The sequence below is a fragment of the Eurosta solidaginis genome, chromosome 5 (genome assembly GCF_040869045.1).
Source record: "Eurosta solidaginis isolate ZX-2024a chromosome 5, ASM4086904v1, whole genome shotgun sequence".
NCBI lineage: Eukaryota > Metazoa > Arthropoda > Insecta > Diptera > Tephritidae > Eurosta > Eurosta solidaginis.
In genome coordinates, this window is record NC_090323.1 from 226,940,199 (window position 1) to 226,959,110 (window position 18,912).

Below are 18,912 nucleotides of genomic sequence, written 5' to 3' on the forward strand. Positions count from 1 at the left end.
AACTAAGTACTGTGGTTTTAAGATATGCTCTGAAATATTTCAACACTGAGAGGACCAATACTCCCTGCCTTCGTGGCTACGTCGGAGTGAATTAGTAGCATGCTTTTAACGTGAGCACCTGCCCCGAAGGCTCAACCTCGTGGTGTCAAAACACAACGGCTGCAATTGCATGATAAGTGACCCACATTTTAGTTTAATGTTTTCTGCCTAAACACTTTAGTGTTACCAAATTATCTCGTTATCGGATGTACAATCACAAAAGGTGTTACCTTGGTAAAATACGGAGTCTATCAAAATTGCAAGCAATTTAGGGATAATAGGATACGGTTGTAAGGCAACTTCACTTTGAGTTCCATTACCATTCTTTGTTTGGCATAAAAAATCCGCTGCATCAGCTCTGAGGCTTGGGACACCGCCACATACATGATACAATTCCATAATTTTAATACAATTTTTAAGGGGTGTGAATAAAGTTTTCTGAGCACCGGGATAAGGGATGGGCTAACAACCTTTCCACCACATCGAATTGAAATGTCCGTTCTCTGTAGAATAAGAATCAGCTTATACTAACGCAGTTTCAAAACAATTAAAAAGACGTGTGACCGCAACCCCACTCTTACAACTGGTATCCATAAACGATATGCATCTGCTTGCCACACTAATACCCATGACACAACGAACAATTTGTGGATGCTTTCAACCTTATCCTTGACCTTCTGCAGAAGAATTTTTGAAATATTTATGTTTAGGTAAAAAAGATACAGATGCTGCTTTACTCTTGTGGGCAAACCAAGGGAAAACTTTATTGCCAACTATCCAACGAAGAAGACCGTATTACTCCGAAACGAATGCTTTATTGCCAACTTCAGTGGAGAAGAGACTGCATAGCTTCGTTAAGTAATCTTTGTTGTCAAATTCCTCAAAAGTAAACTTCCCCGCACGTATGGCCAACATTCGAGATGAAACCATAGCGTACCATGAATCACATGTGATGAGACCTGTGTACAAGCATCATATGATACTTTATATCAGGTCACATACTGGCAATTTCTGTTCCCCACGGTAAAGTTTATATTGACCATAATAGGGTCATGCAAGCGATGCACGGGCCGGCATTGCTCCTTTTCGAGTTATCACCACTCAGGATTTGATAGGCTCGGTATTTCGCTGGCCTTTTATGACCGGTATACCATCAATACTATTATATCTCGCGATGCATCAACTTAAATTGTTATGTAAAGAAAGAGGAGCTGAGCTGCAATGTTCGATGTGAGGTCGGAAAATTGCTTGTCGGCCAAGTACTTCTATACGCACTCACGAGGTGCAACTGGACAAGTTTATTGACTTTCATGAGTCACGAAATATGGCCATCTGCAAGAAATAAATTCGCTAAGATCCTGAAATCTCCGGTCAATCCATTCTTTAATACCCGGATCACCACCTTGTGACATCCAACATATTGAGGTCCCAGTGGGTCACCAGGGTCTTAGTAGGTTTCATTATCTCGCAAAGGCATTGATTCAAAAATAAAGACTTCAGTATTGTATCGTTACGTTGACTCAAAAATAAGGACTTCAGTATTGTATCGTTACGTTTTTCTCCCCTGACATCAGTCGATATATGGAGGACAACGAAGTATCCTCGCATAAATTCTTTTAAGCAGCTATCATATTCGAAATTAACGCAGGCAAGAGTTCATATATATTGAGTTCAATTGGTGAATTTAGAAGAAGTAAGGATTGATTAGATGCCAAAACATTGTTTATTTGTTCTGCAAGCTCCTGTCCGCTGCTGCCCTGCCAGAAGTCGTGATGTGCGTTGTATACTGCATGGTATGATGTGTGATGAATGCGATAAATTTTTTATTTCCTTATCCAAGATCTTCTTGATGGACGTTATAGCCCCCGCAAAATAATCGATATGGCAGTTAGTTTTGGTCCTGAATAAGATCTCCACCAATTTTGTGCATACATCGGCATTGTTCAGTCAATACACATTTTGCGTCTACACCAGGGATCTGTATTCCATAGCACAATTGTGCTTTCGTTGCGTATACGAAAGGGCAATCACTTTATATTTCGAAGACCTACGGTATAAGCAGTCTAGGTCATATAAAGTAAATGAAAGATTTTTTTTTTGCCCATATATGCAAATTCACTGGTGGCAGGAGTGGAAGAACGGTAGCGAATCGCACTACATCCGAGCTATCGCCAAACTATGGCATTAAGAGGCGATATTAGTTCTAGTTCTGTCTACTCACAGTGCATCCAACTGAAACATTTAACATCTTAATTATTTATGGAATGGAAATTGCCCCCCTTTGTAGATCTCATGAACGCGTTTTTTTTAATAATGATTTTAAATTATTTCACATTAAAGACAAATCATCTATCGTTCTTCTCTGCATCACATCACAGCACCGCATATAATCTTACTTCACCTTGGTCTATTTTAAGGTTATTCCTAATTTTCATTACTACTTATGTTTTTTAAAAACCATGTTGCTTAAAAAACGTTAATATTTCTTTTGTAGCTACTAGAAAAGCGCATAGATAAGTTTACTGAGGCTACCACACAGGAGTTATTAATCACTAATCCAGAAAGTGAGTCATTTGTGCGAGAAGAGCTGCAAAAGCTCAACGAAAAATGGCGCCTATTCAAGGAACAAGTGCGAAACAAAAGAAAGTCACTCGATCAAGCAAACGAATTTTTTGAAAAGGTGGAGAAGGTAAGTTAAAAACAATACCATTAAAGCAGCAAAAATTAATGTAATCCGCTCCCTTTTTGTTCTCTTCGTACACAGATCGATGCAGAATATCGCGAAATCAGCTACTTCTACAATAGCGTCTCAAACAAGATCACCTATTTACGTGATAATGTTGAAGCTTCAAATCTAGTCAACGATATTGAAAAATATGTAGCCAATCGTGAGGGTCCGCTCATCACAAAGCTAGAGCATGCTGCCCAGTGTGCGCATGACATGAACAAAGTTTCCACACTCTACAATGATGTACGCAGTATTTTTCAAGCTTTTATGAAACTCAAGTCTGAGATAAACGTCGTACAAGAACGTTTGAAGAATGAGGAACGTTTGCGTGAACAACGTGAAAGAGAAGCACGCGAGCAAGCGGAACGTGAGCGCGTAGCACGTGAAGCGGAATCTAAAAAGCGTGCTGCACGTGAAGCAGAAGAACGTGAACGCATTGCACTAGAGTTGGCTGCACGTGAGCAAGCGCTACGCGCTGAAGAAGCACGTTTACATGCCATACGCGAACAAGCGGCGCGTGAGCAAGCCGCCCGAGAACAGGCTGCACGTGAAGAAGAAGCACGTTTGAAGGCGTTACGTGAACAGGCGCAACGTGATGAAGAATTCCGTTTGCAGGCGTTACGCGAACAAGCCAGACGTGAGCAAGCCGCCCGAGAACAGGCTGCACGTGAAGAAGAAGCACGTTTAAAGGCGTTACGTGAACAGGCGCAACGTGATGAAGAATCCCGTTTGCAGGCGATACGCGAAGAAGCCAGACGTGAGCAAGCCGCCCGAGAACAAGCTGCTCGTGAAGAAGAAGCACGTTTCAAGGCATTACGTGAACAGGCGCAACGTGATGAAGAATCCCGTTTGCAGGCGTTACGCGAACAAGCCAGACGTGAAGAAGAGGCACGCTTAGAATCGTTGCGTATAGAAGAACAGCGTTTACAATTGCTACGAGAGCAAACTAAGCGTGAGAAAGAGGCGCGTTTGCAGGCGATACGTGAACAAGCTGTACGTGAAGAGGAGTCCCGACTGCAAGCACTACGCGAACAAACAAAACGTGAGGAAGAAGCGCGTTTGCAAGCGCTACGCGAGCAGGCAAAACGTGAAGAGGAGAATCGTTTGCTGGCACAACGTGAACAAGCTACGCGCGAAGAAGAAGCACGCTTACATGCACTACGCGAGCAGACAAAGCGTGAAAATGCTGTACGCTTGCAAACCGTGCGCGATCAAATCGATCATCAACGTATCTTTACCGCAAACATACGCAAAGACATACAAGTAAATCAAATTTTTACTGAGATAAAATATGCATCGCCATGGTTTAACCGTCATCTCAAAGATGCAATCACACGTGAAGGTGATAAATTCACATTCGAATGTGAAGTTAGCGGCAATCCCGAACCAGCTATTGAGTGGTTCAAGGACGGCATATCAATACAAAATAATCCCGATTATAAAACCACGTACGATCATGGTCTGTGTCGCTTGGTTATTGAAGAAACTTTCACTGCCGATTCGGCACGCTTTAGTTGCCGTGCCTCTAATTTGGTAGGTAGTAATGAGACTAGCGCTAATTTGTCGGTGCGTGAAAATGCCATTGAAGTGCAAATGGTGCCGCCAAGAATTGTGCGTTTCCTTGAGAGCGGAAAAGCAACTGAGGGTAGCACCTTTCAATTTGTTTGTGTTGTTAGTGGAAATCCATTACCCACCGTGCAGTGGTATAAGAACGACAAATGTATTGATGATTCACCCGATTATGTTATCAATTATAATAATGGTGAGGCGACATTACGTTTTGAGGAGGTTTTCCTAGAAGATGATGCTGTGTATACGTGCAGTGCCTCGAACCCTGCCGGTATTGAACACTGTTCGGCCAGCTTAATCGTGGAACGTAAGTAGAATTAGATTTTTTGAAGTAAAATACTTAACAATTTATGTTATGTGTGGAATATCACTCAGGTTCTCTGATTTTCAGAGAGTTCGCAGTCTAGATAGACTGCTTTAATGTTTAAAGATTGATCGATATACCGATATAGTTGCAGGCTAAAAAGTAAAAAAGTACTTCGAATTTAGTTTCTAGTTTTCCTGACACATTACCATACCAAACTCTAAGCTAAAAGGGTCGCTGGTAGTTACTCGCTAACGGGACGAGTTACGTTCTCTTCTCTTCGTGGGGTCCATTCATATGAGGTCTATTAATGCGGGGCAATAACATACATATTTCCTTTATCTATCAGCGACAGTCCAAGTGAGTTCTTCGTATCCCTTTTATACATTTCTGAAATTTGGATTATCTGACAGGCGTTGTTATATTACATATCGACCGCTAAGTAGAAATCCGAATTTCTTTGATGCCGTTTCAAAAACGCTTCACCTCGAGGAACTTTTTGAAAATTGCTCAATTTCCAAATTTGTTTCAATAACGCCCAATCTGAGCATAAATTCAATAGACAATCGGCTACTGGAGTTTTGGTGCTTTTGTTATATTCACTGTTCTTTTTCATATTATTGTAGCGATAAGGAGACTCTCCAAAGCTTTTGGGGAGTTTTATAGATATTGATGGTCTTTTACCGTAAATTGATCCTGTACGTTCAGAAAAATTGCACCATGAATACAATAGCCCGATCATTTAGAGAACCATTTGATATGACCCCGTTGAATCTTCTAGGCCATTCTAATTCTTCCTTCCTTATGGTCGCCAGAGCTTCGCATGCTAAATAAACAAAATTCGCCACAGATAGGTGCGGTTGAAAACTAATTTAAGAAGCTGTCAATTACGCTGAAAGGGTTCCTCTACCCAGCCCCTGAATCCATAATATTCTCACTCAGGCATATTTGTTAAAAGAGCGCCCACATTACAAACAGTAAACCAGTCTGAATATTTGGCCATTAACTGAGGCTTTGAATTCGCTTGGAATGCAGATCAATTACGATTTTCCAACATCAGTCGCTGGGTTGGCATTACCGTGAACACGACACAAAAAGAGTCAGTGTTCTGTTAAGAGCCCTGAAGATAACCAGTCAAACATGTTATAAACATTCGTATGTTTACCTCTTGAAATGGAAACTGCGACACCTTTTTATCTCACCAGAAAGATCCGTTGCCAACTGCGATTGCTGCAGACTACTATGCAACTTTTATTTTAATATATTCTAGGGCTTCCGAGAAATTGTATTTCCTACTCTTTTTACAGGCGCTTTAAGTACTATCATCTAGTGTGATGATTCCTTACAATTACATTTCCAATTTGATGTAAGCAAAACACCCTTGTGGGTCACAGATGATGCCACTCTATTATCATTTGAGACAACTCCTAACGATAAGTACTTAATACCGATTTTTATACTCAGTTGAGCAGAACTCACAGAGTATATTAACTTTGATTGGATAACGGTTGGTTATACAGGTATAAAGGAATCGAGATAGATATAGACTTCCATATATCAAAATCATCAGTATGAAAAAAAATTCGATTGAGCCATGTCCGTCCGTCTGTCCGTCCGCCCGTCTGTCCGTTAACACGATAACTTGAGTAAATTTTGAGGTATCTTGATGAAATTTGGTATGTAGGTTCCTGGGCACTCATCACAGATCGCTGTTTAAAATGAACGATATCGGAAAATAACCACGCCCACTTTTTCGATATCGAAAATTTCGTAAAATCGAAAAAGTGCGATAATTCATTACCAAATACGGATTAAGCGATGAAACTTGGTAAGTTAGTTGAACTTATGACGCAGAATAGAAAAATGGTAAAATTTTGGACAATGGGCGTGGCACCGCCCACTTTTAAAAGAAGGTAATTTAGAAGTTTTGCAAGCTGTTATTTGGCAATCGTTGGAGATATCATGATTTTTTGGCAGGAACGTTACTCTTATTACTATATGTCTGCTTACTAAAAATTAGCAAAATCGGAGAACGACCACGCCCACTTTTAAAAAAAAAATTTTTTTTAAATTCGAATTTTAAAAGAAAAGTTAATATCTTTAGAGTATATAAGTAAATTATGCCAACATTCAACTCCAGTAATGATATGGTGTAACAAAATACAAAAATAAAAGAAAATTTCAAAATGGGCATGGCTCCGCCCTTTTTCATTTAATTTGTCTAGGATACTTTTAATGCCATAAGTAGAACAAAAATTTACCAATGAGTTTTCACTGAGAGCTTTTCATGGCAGAAATACACCCGGAGCGCTTGCCAAACACTGCCGAGGGGCGACCCCGCTTAGAAAAATGTTCTTCTAATTTAAAAACCTTATTTCTAAAATTTTGATGTTGCTTTGCCCGGGGTTCGAACCCAGGGCATACGGTGCGGTAGGCGGAGCACACTACCATTACACCACGGTGGCCGCCAATATGGACGCAAAATATAACTTTAGAAAAAACTTGGTAAAATGGGTGTGACACCTACCATATTAAGTAGAAGAAAATGAAAAAGTTTTGCAGGGCGAAATCAAAAGCCCTTGGAATCTTGGAAGGAATACTGTTCGTGGTATTACATATATAAATCAATTAGCGGTAGCCGACAGATGAAGTTCTAGAGTTTCTAGAGTCACCCCTGGTCCACGTTTATGGCGTTATCTCGAAAAGGCGTCCACATATAGAACTAAGGCCCACTCCTTTTTAAAATACTCATTAACACCTTTCATTTGATACCCATATCGTACAAAAAAATTCTAGAGTCACCCCTGGCCCACCTTTATGGCGATATCTCGAAAAGGCATCCACCTATGGAACTAAGGCCCACTCCCTTTTAAAATACTCATTAACACCTTTCATTTGATACCCATATCGTACAAACGAATTCTAGAGTCACCCCTGGTCCACCTTTATGGCGATATCTCGAAAAGGCGTCCACCTATAGAACTAAGGCCCACGCCCTTTTAAAATACTCATTAACACCTTACAACTAAGGGCCACTCCCTTTTAAAACCCTCATTAATACCCATATCGTACAAACAAATTCTAGAGTCACCCCTGGTCCACCTTTATGGCGATATCTCGAAAAGGCGTCCACCTATAGAACTAAGGCCCACGCTCTTTTAAAACCCTCATTAATACCTTTAATTTGATACCCATATCATACAAACACATTCTAGAGTCACCCCTGGTCCACGTTTATGGCGATATCTCGAAAAGGCGTCCACATATAGAACTAAGGCCCACTCCTTTTTAAAATACTCATAAACAACTTTCATTTGATACCCATATCGTACAAAAAAATTCTAGAGTCACCCCTGGCCCACCTTTATGGCAATATCTCGAAAAGGCATCGACCTATGGAACTAAGGCCCACACCCTTTTAAAATACTCATTAACACCTTTCATTTGATACCCTTATCATACAAACACATTCTAGAGTCACCCCTGGTCCACGTTTATGGCGATATCTCGAAAAGGCGTCCACATATAGAACTAAGGCCCACTCCTTTTTAAAATACTCATTAACAACTTTCATTTGATACCCATATCGTACAAAAAAATTCTAGAGTCACCCCTGGCCCACCTTTATGGCGATATCTCGAAAAGGCATCGACCAATGGAACTAAGGCCCACACCCTTTTAAAATACTCATTAACACCTTTCATTTGATACCCATATCATACAAACACATTCTAGAGTCACCCCTGGTCCACGTTTATGGCGATATCTCGAAAAGGCGTCCACATATAGAACTAAGGCCCACTCCTTTTTAAAATACTCATTAACAACTTTCATTTGATACCCATATCGTACAAAAAAATTCTAGAGTCACCCCTGGTCCACCTTTATGGCGATATCTCGAAAAGGCGTCCACCTATAGAACTAAGGCCCACGCTCTTTTAAAATACTCATTAACACCTTTCATTTGAAACCCATATCGTACAAACGAATTCTAGAGTCACCCCTGGTCCACCTTTATGGTGATATCTCGAAAAGGCGTCCACCTATAGAACTAAGGCCCACGCCCTTTTAAAATACTCATTAACACCTTACAACTAAGGGCCACTCCCTTTTAAAACCCTCATTAATACCCATATCGTACAAACAAATTCTAGAGTCACCCCTGGTCCACCTTTATGGCGATATCTCGAAAAGGCGTCCACCTATAGAACTAAGGCCCACGCTCTTTTAAAACCCTCATTAATACCTTTAATTTGATACCCATATCATACAAACGCATTCTAGAGTCACCCCTGGTCCCCTTTATGGCGATATCACGAAACGGTGTCCACCTATGGAAATAAGGATCACTCCCTTTTAAAATACTCATTAACACCTTTCATTTGATACCCATATCGTACAAAAAAATTCTAGAGTCACCCCTGGCCCACCTTTATGGCGATATCTCGAAAAGGCATCCACATATAGAACTAAGGCCCACTCCTTTTTAAAATACTCATTAACAACTTTCATTTGATACCCATATCGTACAAAAAAATTCTAGAGTCACCCCTGGTCCACCTTTATGGCGATATCTCGAAAAGGCGTCCACCTATAGAACTAAGGCCCACGCTCTTTTAAAATACTCATTAACACCTTTCATTTGAAACCCATATCGTACAAACATTCTAGAGTCACCCCTGGCCCACCCTAATGACGATACCTCGAAAAGGCGTCCACCTATAGACCTCATGCCCACTTCCTCTTAAAATGCTCAGTAGCACCTTTCGTTTGATACCCATATCGTACAAACATTCTAGAGTCACCCTTGGTCCACCTTTATGGCGATATCTCGAAAAGGCGTCCACCTATAGAACTAAGGATTACTCCCTTTTAAAATACTCATTAACACCTTTTATTTGATACCAATATCGTACAAACACATTCTAGAGTCAGCCCTGGTCCACCTTTATGGCGATATCCCTAAATGGCGTCCATCCATAGAACTATGGCCTACTTCCTCTTAAAATACTCTTTATTGCCTTTCATTTGATACACATGTCATACAAACACATTCCAGGGTTACCCTCGGTTCATTTTCCTACATGGTTATTTTCCCTTATGTTGCCACCATAGCTCTCAACTGAGTATGTAATGTTCGGTTACACCCGAACTTAACCTTCCTTACGTGTTTTTATTGGCATTTCATGAAAATTATAATCGGCTAGAACTTCAGATGCCGTCAAAAAGTCATCACTTCCATTAATCGTTACTTTAATTAAAACATGTAATAAACTCCATTTATCTTCTTTTCCAGCCCTGGAGCCAACAGAGATACCCCATTTCAAAATACCTCTAAGTAATGCAATGGCGCGCGTAGGACAAAAAGTAAAGCTCGAAGCACTGATTGGTGGTATACCACGACCGGAGATCTTCTGGATGCACAATGGAAAACCATATATTCCGCGAGATACAAAAGTGAGTATTATCAAGTGGAAATATTTTATAGTCCAAGACAACTCCAACCCCATAGCTTCCAAACATTACTTATCCTTTTTGCCGCTCTAACTGTGACCAAAGCAGCATAAAACAATATATGTGACCCGGCTTATGAAAAGGTGGCTTATGACTCAAAAAAAGAAAACTACTAAGAAACTGAAGAAATGCATTGTTTATCTTTAACAGTTGTTTCTCGCAATTTCTTTTTTGAGTCATAAGCCACCTTTTCATTGGCCGGATCACATATACTAAGTCGCGCCAACTATTATGTTTACTGCCAAGCGTAACTTAGGCACAGCAAACTATCTGGCAATGTGTTAAAGAGTGCAAACTCATCACGATCATTATGTGGCGCTTAACCGCATAAGCTCTTTTGGCCGTTTTGTAACAAGTCACGCCAGCTATAACTGACGGCAGAGAGTGAAAACTATCCTTAGAAAATAAAAAGGTATACTTAAATCTAAATGGGCTTTATGGGAATAGATGCCATGGTAGCAATCGGAAACGGCCAAAAAATTGACAAATGGAACGGGATAAGGTAATTACCTTTGAATATAATGACTGACGCAAATTTTGTGAGCACCAAGGCAGGTAATTTGCGGTTCACCTTTTGAAACTAGTAGTAACGTGCCATGACTGACTGTATCAAAAAGTTAAGATAAGTCTAGTGGTATGAGTATTGTTCTGTGGTGGAGCTTTTGATGCAATCTACAATTTGTCTGTATGTTGATGGCATTAATCGTGGTAGTAGAGCTATGTAGTTTTCGAAAGCCATGCTGATGATTGGCAAGACGCAAGTTTGCGCTGAAATATGAAGGGTGGGGATATGGGGTGTTATTGAATCCCCTAAGTATATAAAAGAGAATTAGTAGATATTCAAATATAACAATCTAAAAATATGAATAAATAACCATTAATTATACAAAAACTAGCAATTTCTTTTAGCAAACTAAAAAAATAAATCCACTGATTTTGTTTTTTTGTAGCCGCATGAGCGACATAAGCGTGGGTGGTTGGTAAATTGTTGAACAGGCGGCATTATATTATATTTAATATATGTACATTTGCCAAGTATATATGTACATAGAAGCTGCGTGCGACTGTTTGTGGACTAAGTGAATTTTGACGTCAGTTCTTACAAAAAAAAAAGTATTGTTGAAAAGTATACAATATTAATTGTAAATAACATACAATGCATGAATGCTGTAACATACAAAAAATAAAAAGTGTAAACGCACTATTGGATATAAGTCTGTCTAAATTGTTGAGCAGGTCAAGGCTGTATTGCAAAATAATTTCAACAGTATTATTTATGACTTCTAGGAACAGATAATAAACACGCATGTGAAACAATAGCTGTTGATGGTGCATACAAAGTGGTAGTGGGTGTTGTTGAAAGTTTTACTTAGTACATCATATGATTTATGAATTTCGGAAGCATAGTTCTTTTACGATAAAATTAATTTTTTTTAACGTTTAAATTTCAATAGGCGTGGTGATATTATGATCATGAACTTAATCGATGGTTCATCTATTAAATTCCTGAAATTTAAATAGTTTCAAACGCATTGCAAAATAGCTTGCGTATTAATTTATTATACTTATTATGATGGAAAAACTGTAAATAAATCAATATACTGACCAATTATTATTATTTCGACCCTGCCAAAGATCTATTCACTTATCTTTGTATTTTTAAATAAGAAATTTTATTCTCCTCGAGCTGTGATTCGAACTCGGGTAGGTAGTCAAATTTTTCGTCCTGCAGGCCTATTCGAGGCGATGACTGCATGTTGTTTTTCTTGTTGTTGTTGTTGTTGTTGTGGTTGTATTAAGGATAAAGACACTCCCCGAAGGTTTTAGGGAGTATTATCCATGTTGATGGTCCTTTGCTGGATATAGATCCGGTACGTTCCAGTAACAAAGCACCATAAAGGTACTAGCCCGACCATCTCGGGGCGATTAAAATGACCACATTAAACCTTCTAGGACAAGCAAGGTTTACCACTTTTTATTAACAGTTTCATATAAATAATAAAGACATTGGAACCAAATTACAATAGTTACAAATATGTGTGATACGGAAATTTGAGTTTTTATGGGAGGTACCATGCCCCTTTTTCCAATAAATCCTAATTTTTTTTGTCCTTAGCAATATTAGCAGCTGCACCAAATTTCAGTAATTTGACTTAAGCGGTTCAAAAGATACGTACCAAAATTACAACTATGCACTGAAGATCTTTATTTCCTACAAATTGACATCCAAATCAGCCAAGTGGCACATCCAAAAATGGAGCTGGCAAATTTCCGTGTGGGTTTGGCATGTGCTAGGTTTTCTGGGTGAAGATATTCACTATATCAGGGCTTTTTTGTACTTATTTTATATTTTAGAGGGTTAAAGATTCGAAGCAAATAACAGCTAGTAGTATCAAATTTGAATTGCGAAATGTGACACATACTAAAGAATTGTGTTCTCTCTCTTAAAATGAGCCAGTAGGATTCTTGCATCGGGTACAGATTTAGAAATCCGATGCTATATTATGATTCAAGAAAAGAAAAAACTATTTTGCGTGAGTTGGTTCGGTTGAAAAATGTCATCAAAAATTCATTTTTTGAAATCCAAAATAAATTAAAAAAAAATCAATTCAGATAACAAATTTGTGTTTATAAGAATAAAATAGTCAATAGTTTTAGCAAAATTTTCATTTTGCAACTTAACTCTTCCATCCATTCAACTTTTCAAATATATTTTAGTGTAGGTGTTTAGGCCATCGGTCCAAAATCTCATACTTTTTAGGTAGGTATGTTAAAACATCGCACAGATAAATAAACAGTTCGACAACAACCGGTGCTAACATTTTATAAGTTTTTCTTCCACTTTTATTTTGATTGCTTACCGATCGCACGCAACAGTCTTATTCGAGATTTTACAAGGTAACCTGTAATTACATATATGTACATATATTAAACAAAAAATGTATAATTATTAAAGAGCAACTTTATACTTAAAATTAATACCAATCCTTTTATTAGTTTCGTTGCATTGAAACTTGACCGGTCACACTTTCCGAGTTTTTCGTTCGCGTCAAGACATTTGGTCCTTCGAGCCGGCGACGACGAAGATACATCACTACGCTGTCGTTTAACAACGACATTTGAAAGAATTTGTTGGAATTTTTTCCTAAATAAATATCAAATCAAAGTTTTTAGATCTAAATAGCACATACATACATATGTACATACATACATTTCTGTAAATATTCGCTACGGAGGCGGCAAAAAGATATTTGTTTAAGCAAAAAACTATAAAAGCGATAAGTCCGTACTAAAAGCATAATAAAATTTTATGAATGATCATTTGCAATAGAATAAAAATAAAATAATTAGACACTAAAAACATACAAAATAAATTACACAAATTTTTATTTCATACAAAGTATAAAAACGCGGGTTGTTTAGGAATTTTCATTATTTATGGCTAAGGATGTTATTATTTTGTTTGCTTTGTACGCCCCTAATGCCAATTTTTGAACCGAGAAAATGCATTCTTTTGTAAAACATACTAGGAGCATCTAACATTGACTTGTTTGTTCCTGGCTAGTCTTAACTTTTAGTGCACTCTTCGACAAATTTGTAACTATAATTGATATTAATTTATTATCATGAAAATAATTTAACATTCTTTTCGCAAACTTTTAAACATAACGGTGCAAAGATTACATGTTTTGTAACTTACCGCTCATTCATTAGATCCTTCTCGGCAAGTGAGACTTGGTCCCATGTATCTACATGGTAGCCGATGATAAGCGCCAACACCACTTCCTACTCGGCAACAAGGCCTGTGTTTGAGCTAGGCCTTATTCTGAACGTTATCGGGAAATTTGTAACCCCTGTATTATGTAATCGGTAATCATTACCAGTTCATGTAACCGCGTTTGGGTCCTACACCAGAGAACCGCCAAAGGAACGAATAATGGGAAACAGTTAACCATCAAATCGCGGGTAGGTAATTCACAATTGGGGAAATGTGGCGTGAATTTCGTCAACTCCAACGTTAGAATATCTTTATTTTGATATAACAATTACAATTTAACTATTTTTTTTAACGTTTTCAATCACCTTTTTGCTAATCTTCAAGTAGGTAATGTAAATAACCTACCACCATTTTGAAAATTTCTATTGCTGTCCATCGTTGGCGATTCTCTATAGCTTTACGTGTCTGTCCCACACAGTTAATTATAAAAATTGTTTTATGGCATGGCTCCTTAGAAGCGTAAGTGTTTTCACAACTCACGACATTGAAATTTTTGGAATTATTCCACTGTAGTCCTTTAATTTTAATACAAAAATAAAGTTTTTCCACTGATATAAGATAAAGTCAAATACTTTTAAACATAGCAGTGCATTGAGTACATACATCGGGATCCGCTTTTATCACATTCATTTCGGATACTAATCATCTTTAATCTACCAATCGATTTTAGTCTAGCAAGGTTGAAGTTATACGTTTCTCGAAATTCGTATTGATTTTTGAAATTTTTTTTCTGCAGGGTGTTTATGAACTGCCTCTTTGTAAAGTGGTATTATGTGTGAAAAATTTTCAACACAACTCAGAAAAAAATTGTCAAAAATCAATGCGAATCTTGACACACCTGTCACCAGTACCATGGTTGAACTATATGGTTGGCTTATCTGTACAATAACAAAATATATCTGTTCAAATTGTCAAAATCTGCATATTGGTGTTGGTGCGAAGGTATGGGATGGAAACATAAAACTTAGCAGTTTTTGTGTGGGTAAGAAATTGTTGCCAATGTGTTGGTTTCATTTTGAGTTTCCCATCTCGTTTTGACAATCCCATCGACCATGCAATGAAATAAATAAAATCAGCTGATGAGATGAGCCAACCATATAATTGAGCCATGACTAATACTTTGTGAAACTAGATTCGATAAAACTACAAGACCGTTTACTCAAAAAAGTTCAGGGAATATTTTGAAGATTGGTTTTCGTAGTTTCAGCAACAAAATTCATAGGTGTTCGTTGAAATTTTATGATTAAAAAAGAAAAACTTAATTGACAAAATTTGATAAAAATTATTACTGCTATTGTGTTCTCTGCTGTACTTGATTGATTTTTAGGTAATTAAGAATACTGTCGTTGGCGCAAACTCTGTGCTAATATACATATGCAAATGCATAAGATATGTAAGCAAACATACTAAGAAACTTTTATTTAATTTATTTTCATCTCAAATGAAGTCATCAGGTTCGTACGCCAGAATTAAAATTTAGCGATCATATTTTTAATGCCATAAAATTAGTTGGACGGTAATTTCCTTAAAACAAAAGTGTTTACTTTAGCTGCCCACGTATGCAAACATAAGAATTTCACACTGTCGAATTAATATAAATAAACATCATACATTTTGTAGAGGATTATGATATCTATGTATAATACATACGCATGTGCATATGTAAGTGATTGACTTTTTATTTAGCTCTCTGATTACTTTCTTTTTTTGCAAATTTTCACATGCGAATTTTGCCAAAAACCATAAATTTTACTCCCAATAAATAGGGAAGAACTTGCAAAATGGTCTACTACTAAGTTGTCTGATAGTTGTTAGCCACTCTTCATCGAGGAAACTATGGTTGACTGATATGTAAAGGCTTCTGCATACTTCTAACTACATTGACAGAACATTTTGAGGTTAGCATAACTAATTATTGATGATATGAAAACCGTTCATCAATGGGTGGGTGTTTAGGGGCGCATAATTGACTTTTAGCAAAAATTCAAATCGAGAATGGTATTATCCCCTATTAATCTATTTAAAATATAATGATGGGTTTATATTTTCAAATACTTATACAAACATACGCACATACATATACATCTATATATACATATATATATTTATATACATAATACACTTGTTTAGGTTATCGTAGCTTATAAAACAAGAAAACTTAAGTATATAATAAAAAGAAAAATATGTTACCTTTAGTACTTTTTCTCACGTAAACTATTAGGTGAATATCGATGGACCTTTACTGGATATAATTATAGATATTCATCGTTTGGGTATCTTCGGTGTTGGCTTCCCTAACTAAGGCCGTGTCAAACTGTTACGTTCATATTGATGTCGTTTCCATTATTTATATTTAATTTATTCCAAAAAAAAAAAATCTAAATGGGTCTTTGTTAAAACAAACTATTCCTTTTCACTTTATATCCAACCAAGAATTTTCCTTTGGAAAGGAACTACAACAAGAACATCAAATTTTCGTGTTATATCTTATTTATAAAAAACCATCGCTGAAAAAATACGAATATGAATACAAGAAATTGTTACTATTTTGCCCTAAAAACTAGCCCCATAAGATTTAGAGGAATGCTACATGTATTGGTTGTTATTTGCAATATATATATGAATCCGGCACGCTTCGGATGAACATTTTCACTTGCAACGTTCTTGCACATCCCATTTCTGATGTGCTTTTTGGCGTTGTACTTCGGAGTTTTCTTGTTGTGTACTCATTTCCACAATCTCTCAACTATTTTCTATTGTTATCTTATCAGTTACCACCATTATTTTCCCATTGGTACGTTCTTTTTGCACTTAACAATAAGTTTGAACATGGTCGTATGAATTCTTTTGTTTTTTCCACTCATTGAAAATTTGTAACCGCATTTTTAGGGGTAAAGGGTAGATAATTTTAGCAAGTTAGGTGTTTGGGTTGCACAAGTATGTATACTGTGCTATTGGTAATCTGCGAAAACCGGGTTTTCAAAAATTGGCAGTTAAAAGGTTATACGCAATTACTCTTCTTAGCTATAATTGTTTCCCTCGACAATATGTTGCTCATACGCCGCGTCAACCCTTATCTGGTTGGAACTGCTGATATACCTACTACCACATGAGAGAGTGTGCACAAAGAATTTGAATTCGCGAAAAGTAAGAACTCTTTCTGGAATGATTCAATTCAATCTATATGGACCTGGTAATTTGGGTTCCAAATTATTGAACCGTATTCACGTATCGGTCTAACTTATGTAGTGAAAACAGCTTTAGTTACAAAAGGGTCGCTAAATTCTTAGACCATCGCTTAAACAACGCTAAAACACCTCTTGCTTTATTGGCTTTTGCGTTAATATGAAGGTTGAAACTAAGACTGCAGCCCTTAGTAACCTCCAGATCAACAAAATCAATCACTTGTTCAAGACAGTGGTCATTAATTATGTAGGAAGCTGGAGAAATCATCTATTTGAAAAAATCATAAACTGACATTTTTTAAGATATATTTTGTGTCACACCAAGTAGTCAGTTTATCTAAATCAGATTGTAGTAGGCATAATGAAATGAATATTCAAGAGTTCGCATCCCGTTGACGTTTTCCCTTATTCTGACAAGTTCGGCCTGCATATTGTAAAGGGTTGTCTATCATACAGAACTGCCTTTGAGTTCTACTACGATCGGAGTAGATTTTACTATACGTTTAGAAATATATATATATAAGCCGCTACTAGAATTGCTTAGCCAAAAAGATTAACGTAACTTTGTGTTTCCCAAAAGAATATAGAAACAATTTTGCAGAAAACAAATCTTTGGGGGAATTTTGTACGAAAAATGAAGCAATCAAAATTTAATACCGAAAAAGTGAGGTTATGTTGTTGAAATCACCTTTATTATGACATCATGGTAGTAGCGACCTATCGTGTGGATCGATTTGTAAGCAATATAAATTTTTACATAATCAGAATACATCAAAATTTTTGAAAGCTTGATTGAAGTAGGGATATCGTTTATGAATAGCAAAAACATAATCGGGCAGAGAAGGCTGCCTTCAGGAACTCCAGAAGAGACCTCAATAACGATGTAAGAAGTCACTAGCCTGATCTCCAGACACTTTCTATGGTGGCATTATCCAGCCAGACACTTAATCCCTCTAAACTAGGAAAAAATATTAAAGAAATTGTATAGTGAAACTGGAAAATAAAACGATATCTGCTAAAGCCGCTATGAATTAAGCTTTATGGTGTACCAACATTCCTACTTCACGGAGGAGTGTGTGCTGACGAAATTTCTGCTTTAATAAAATGTTGAAGGTCTGGCAGCCCCCGTGGCTCTTACCCTATTGCAATATATATTGCAGTAAGTACAACTCTTACCTGCACGTTTCCTTTTATATACTCTCCGTGTCATGACACAGCACTAAAAATTGTGTCGAAAAAATTTCTTTGAGTTTCGCAAGAGCGAAGCTGTTGTTTTCAAACTGGGGTCAAGAAGTGAAAATTAACTTGCACTAAATTTTCTTTTGCTTGAATAAAAATATTTTTAATTATATGAAAATATGTGAAAAAATACACATTCCACATAAATTAAAAAGAACAACGCGATTGCATATGTGTATTATTCCATAAATCATATAAATCTGTTTTAACGTGGTTAATTTTTTTTTTGCTTTTTGTTTAAATGGTCGTCATATGTTATAAAATCGGTTCCACCCGTAAATTCAGAAACACATTTTTTCAGAAAACATTAGTCAGAACCTTTTTTTCAGAAAGCCAAAATTCAGAAGTCAAAACTCACAAACAAAAATTCAGAAAGTAATCAGACAGCAAAAAACACAAAAATTTGCGGAAAATTTAATGTTTGTATGCTGTCTGGTTACTTTCTGAAATTTGACTTCTGAATTTTGACTTCGGAAATTTGACTTCTGAAATTAGACTTCTGAGTTTTGACCCCTGAATTTTGTTTTTCTGAAAAAAAGGGTTCTGACGAATGCTT

The 18,912-nt window shown here is 37.1% G+C and overlaps 1 protein-coding gene across 4 annotated transcripts in view; it reads left to right on the plus strand.

Annotated features, from left to right (window-relative positions):
- Positions 1-18,912, plus strand: part of zormin — a 320,772-nt gene that overhangs the window by 163,422 nt on the left and 138,438 nt on the right. For all 4 annotated transcript variants that reach the window (XM_067788672.1, XM_067788670.1, XM_067788671.1 and 1 more), the window contains exons 7-9: positions 2,534-2,728; positions 2,804-4,643; positions 9,937-10,097. In XM_067788672.1, the coding sequence (XP_067644773.1) occupies positions 2,534-2,728; positions 2,804-4,643; positions 9,937-10,097 (2,196 nt within the window). The remainder of the gene's footprint in view (positions 1-2,533; positions 2,729-2,803; positions 4,644-9,936; positions 10,098-18,912) is intronic.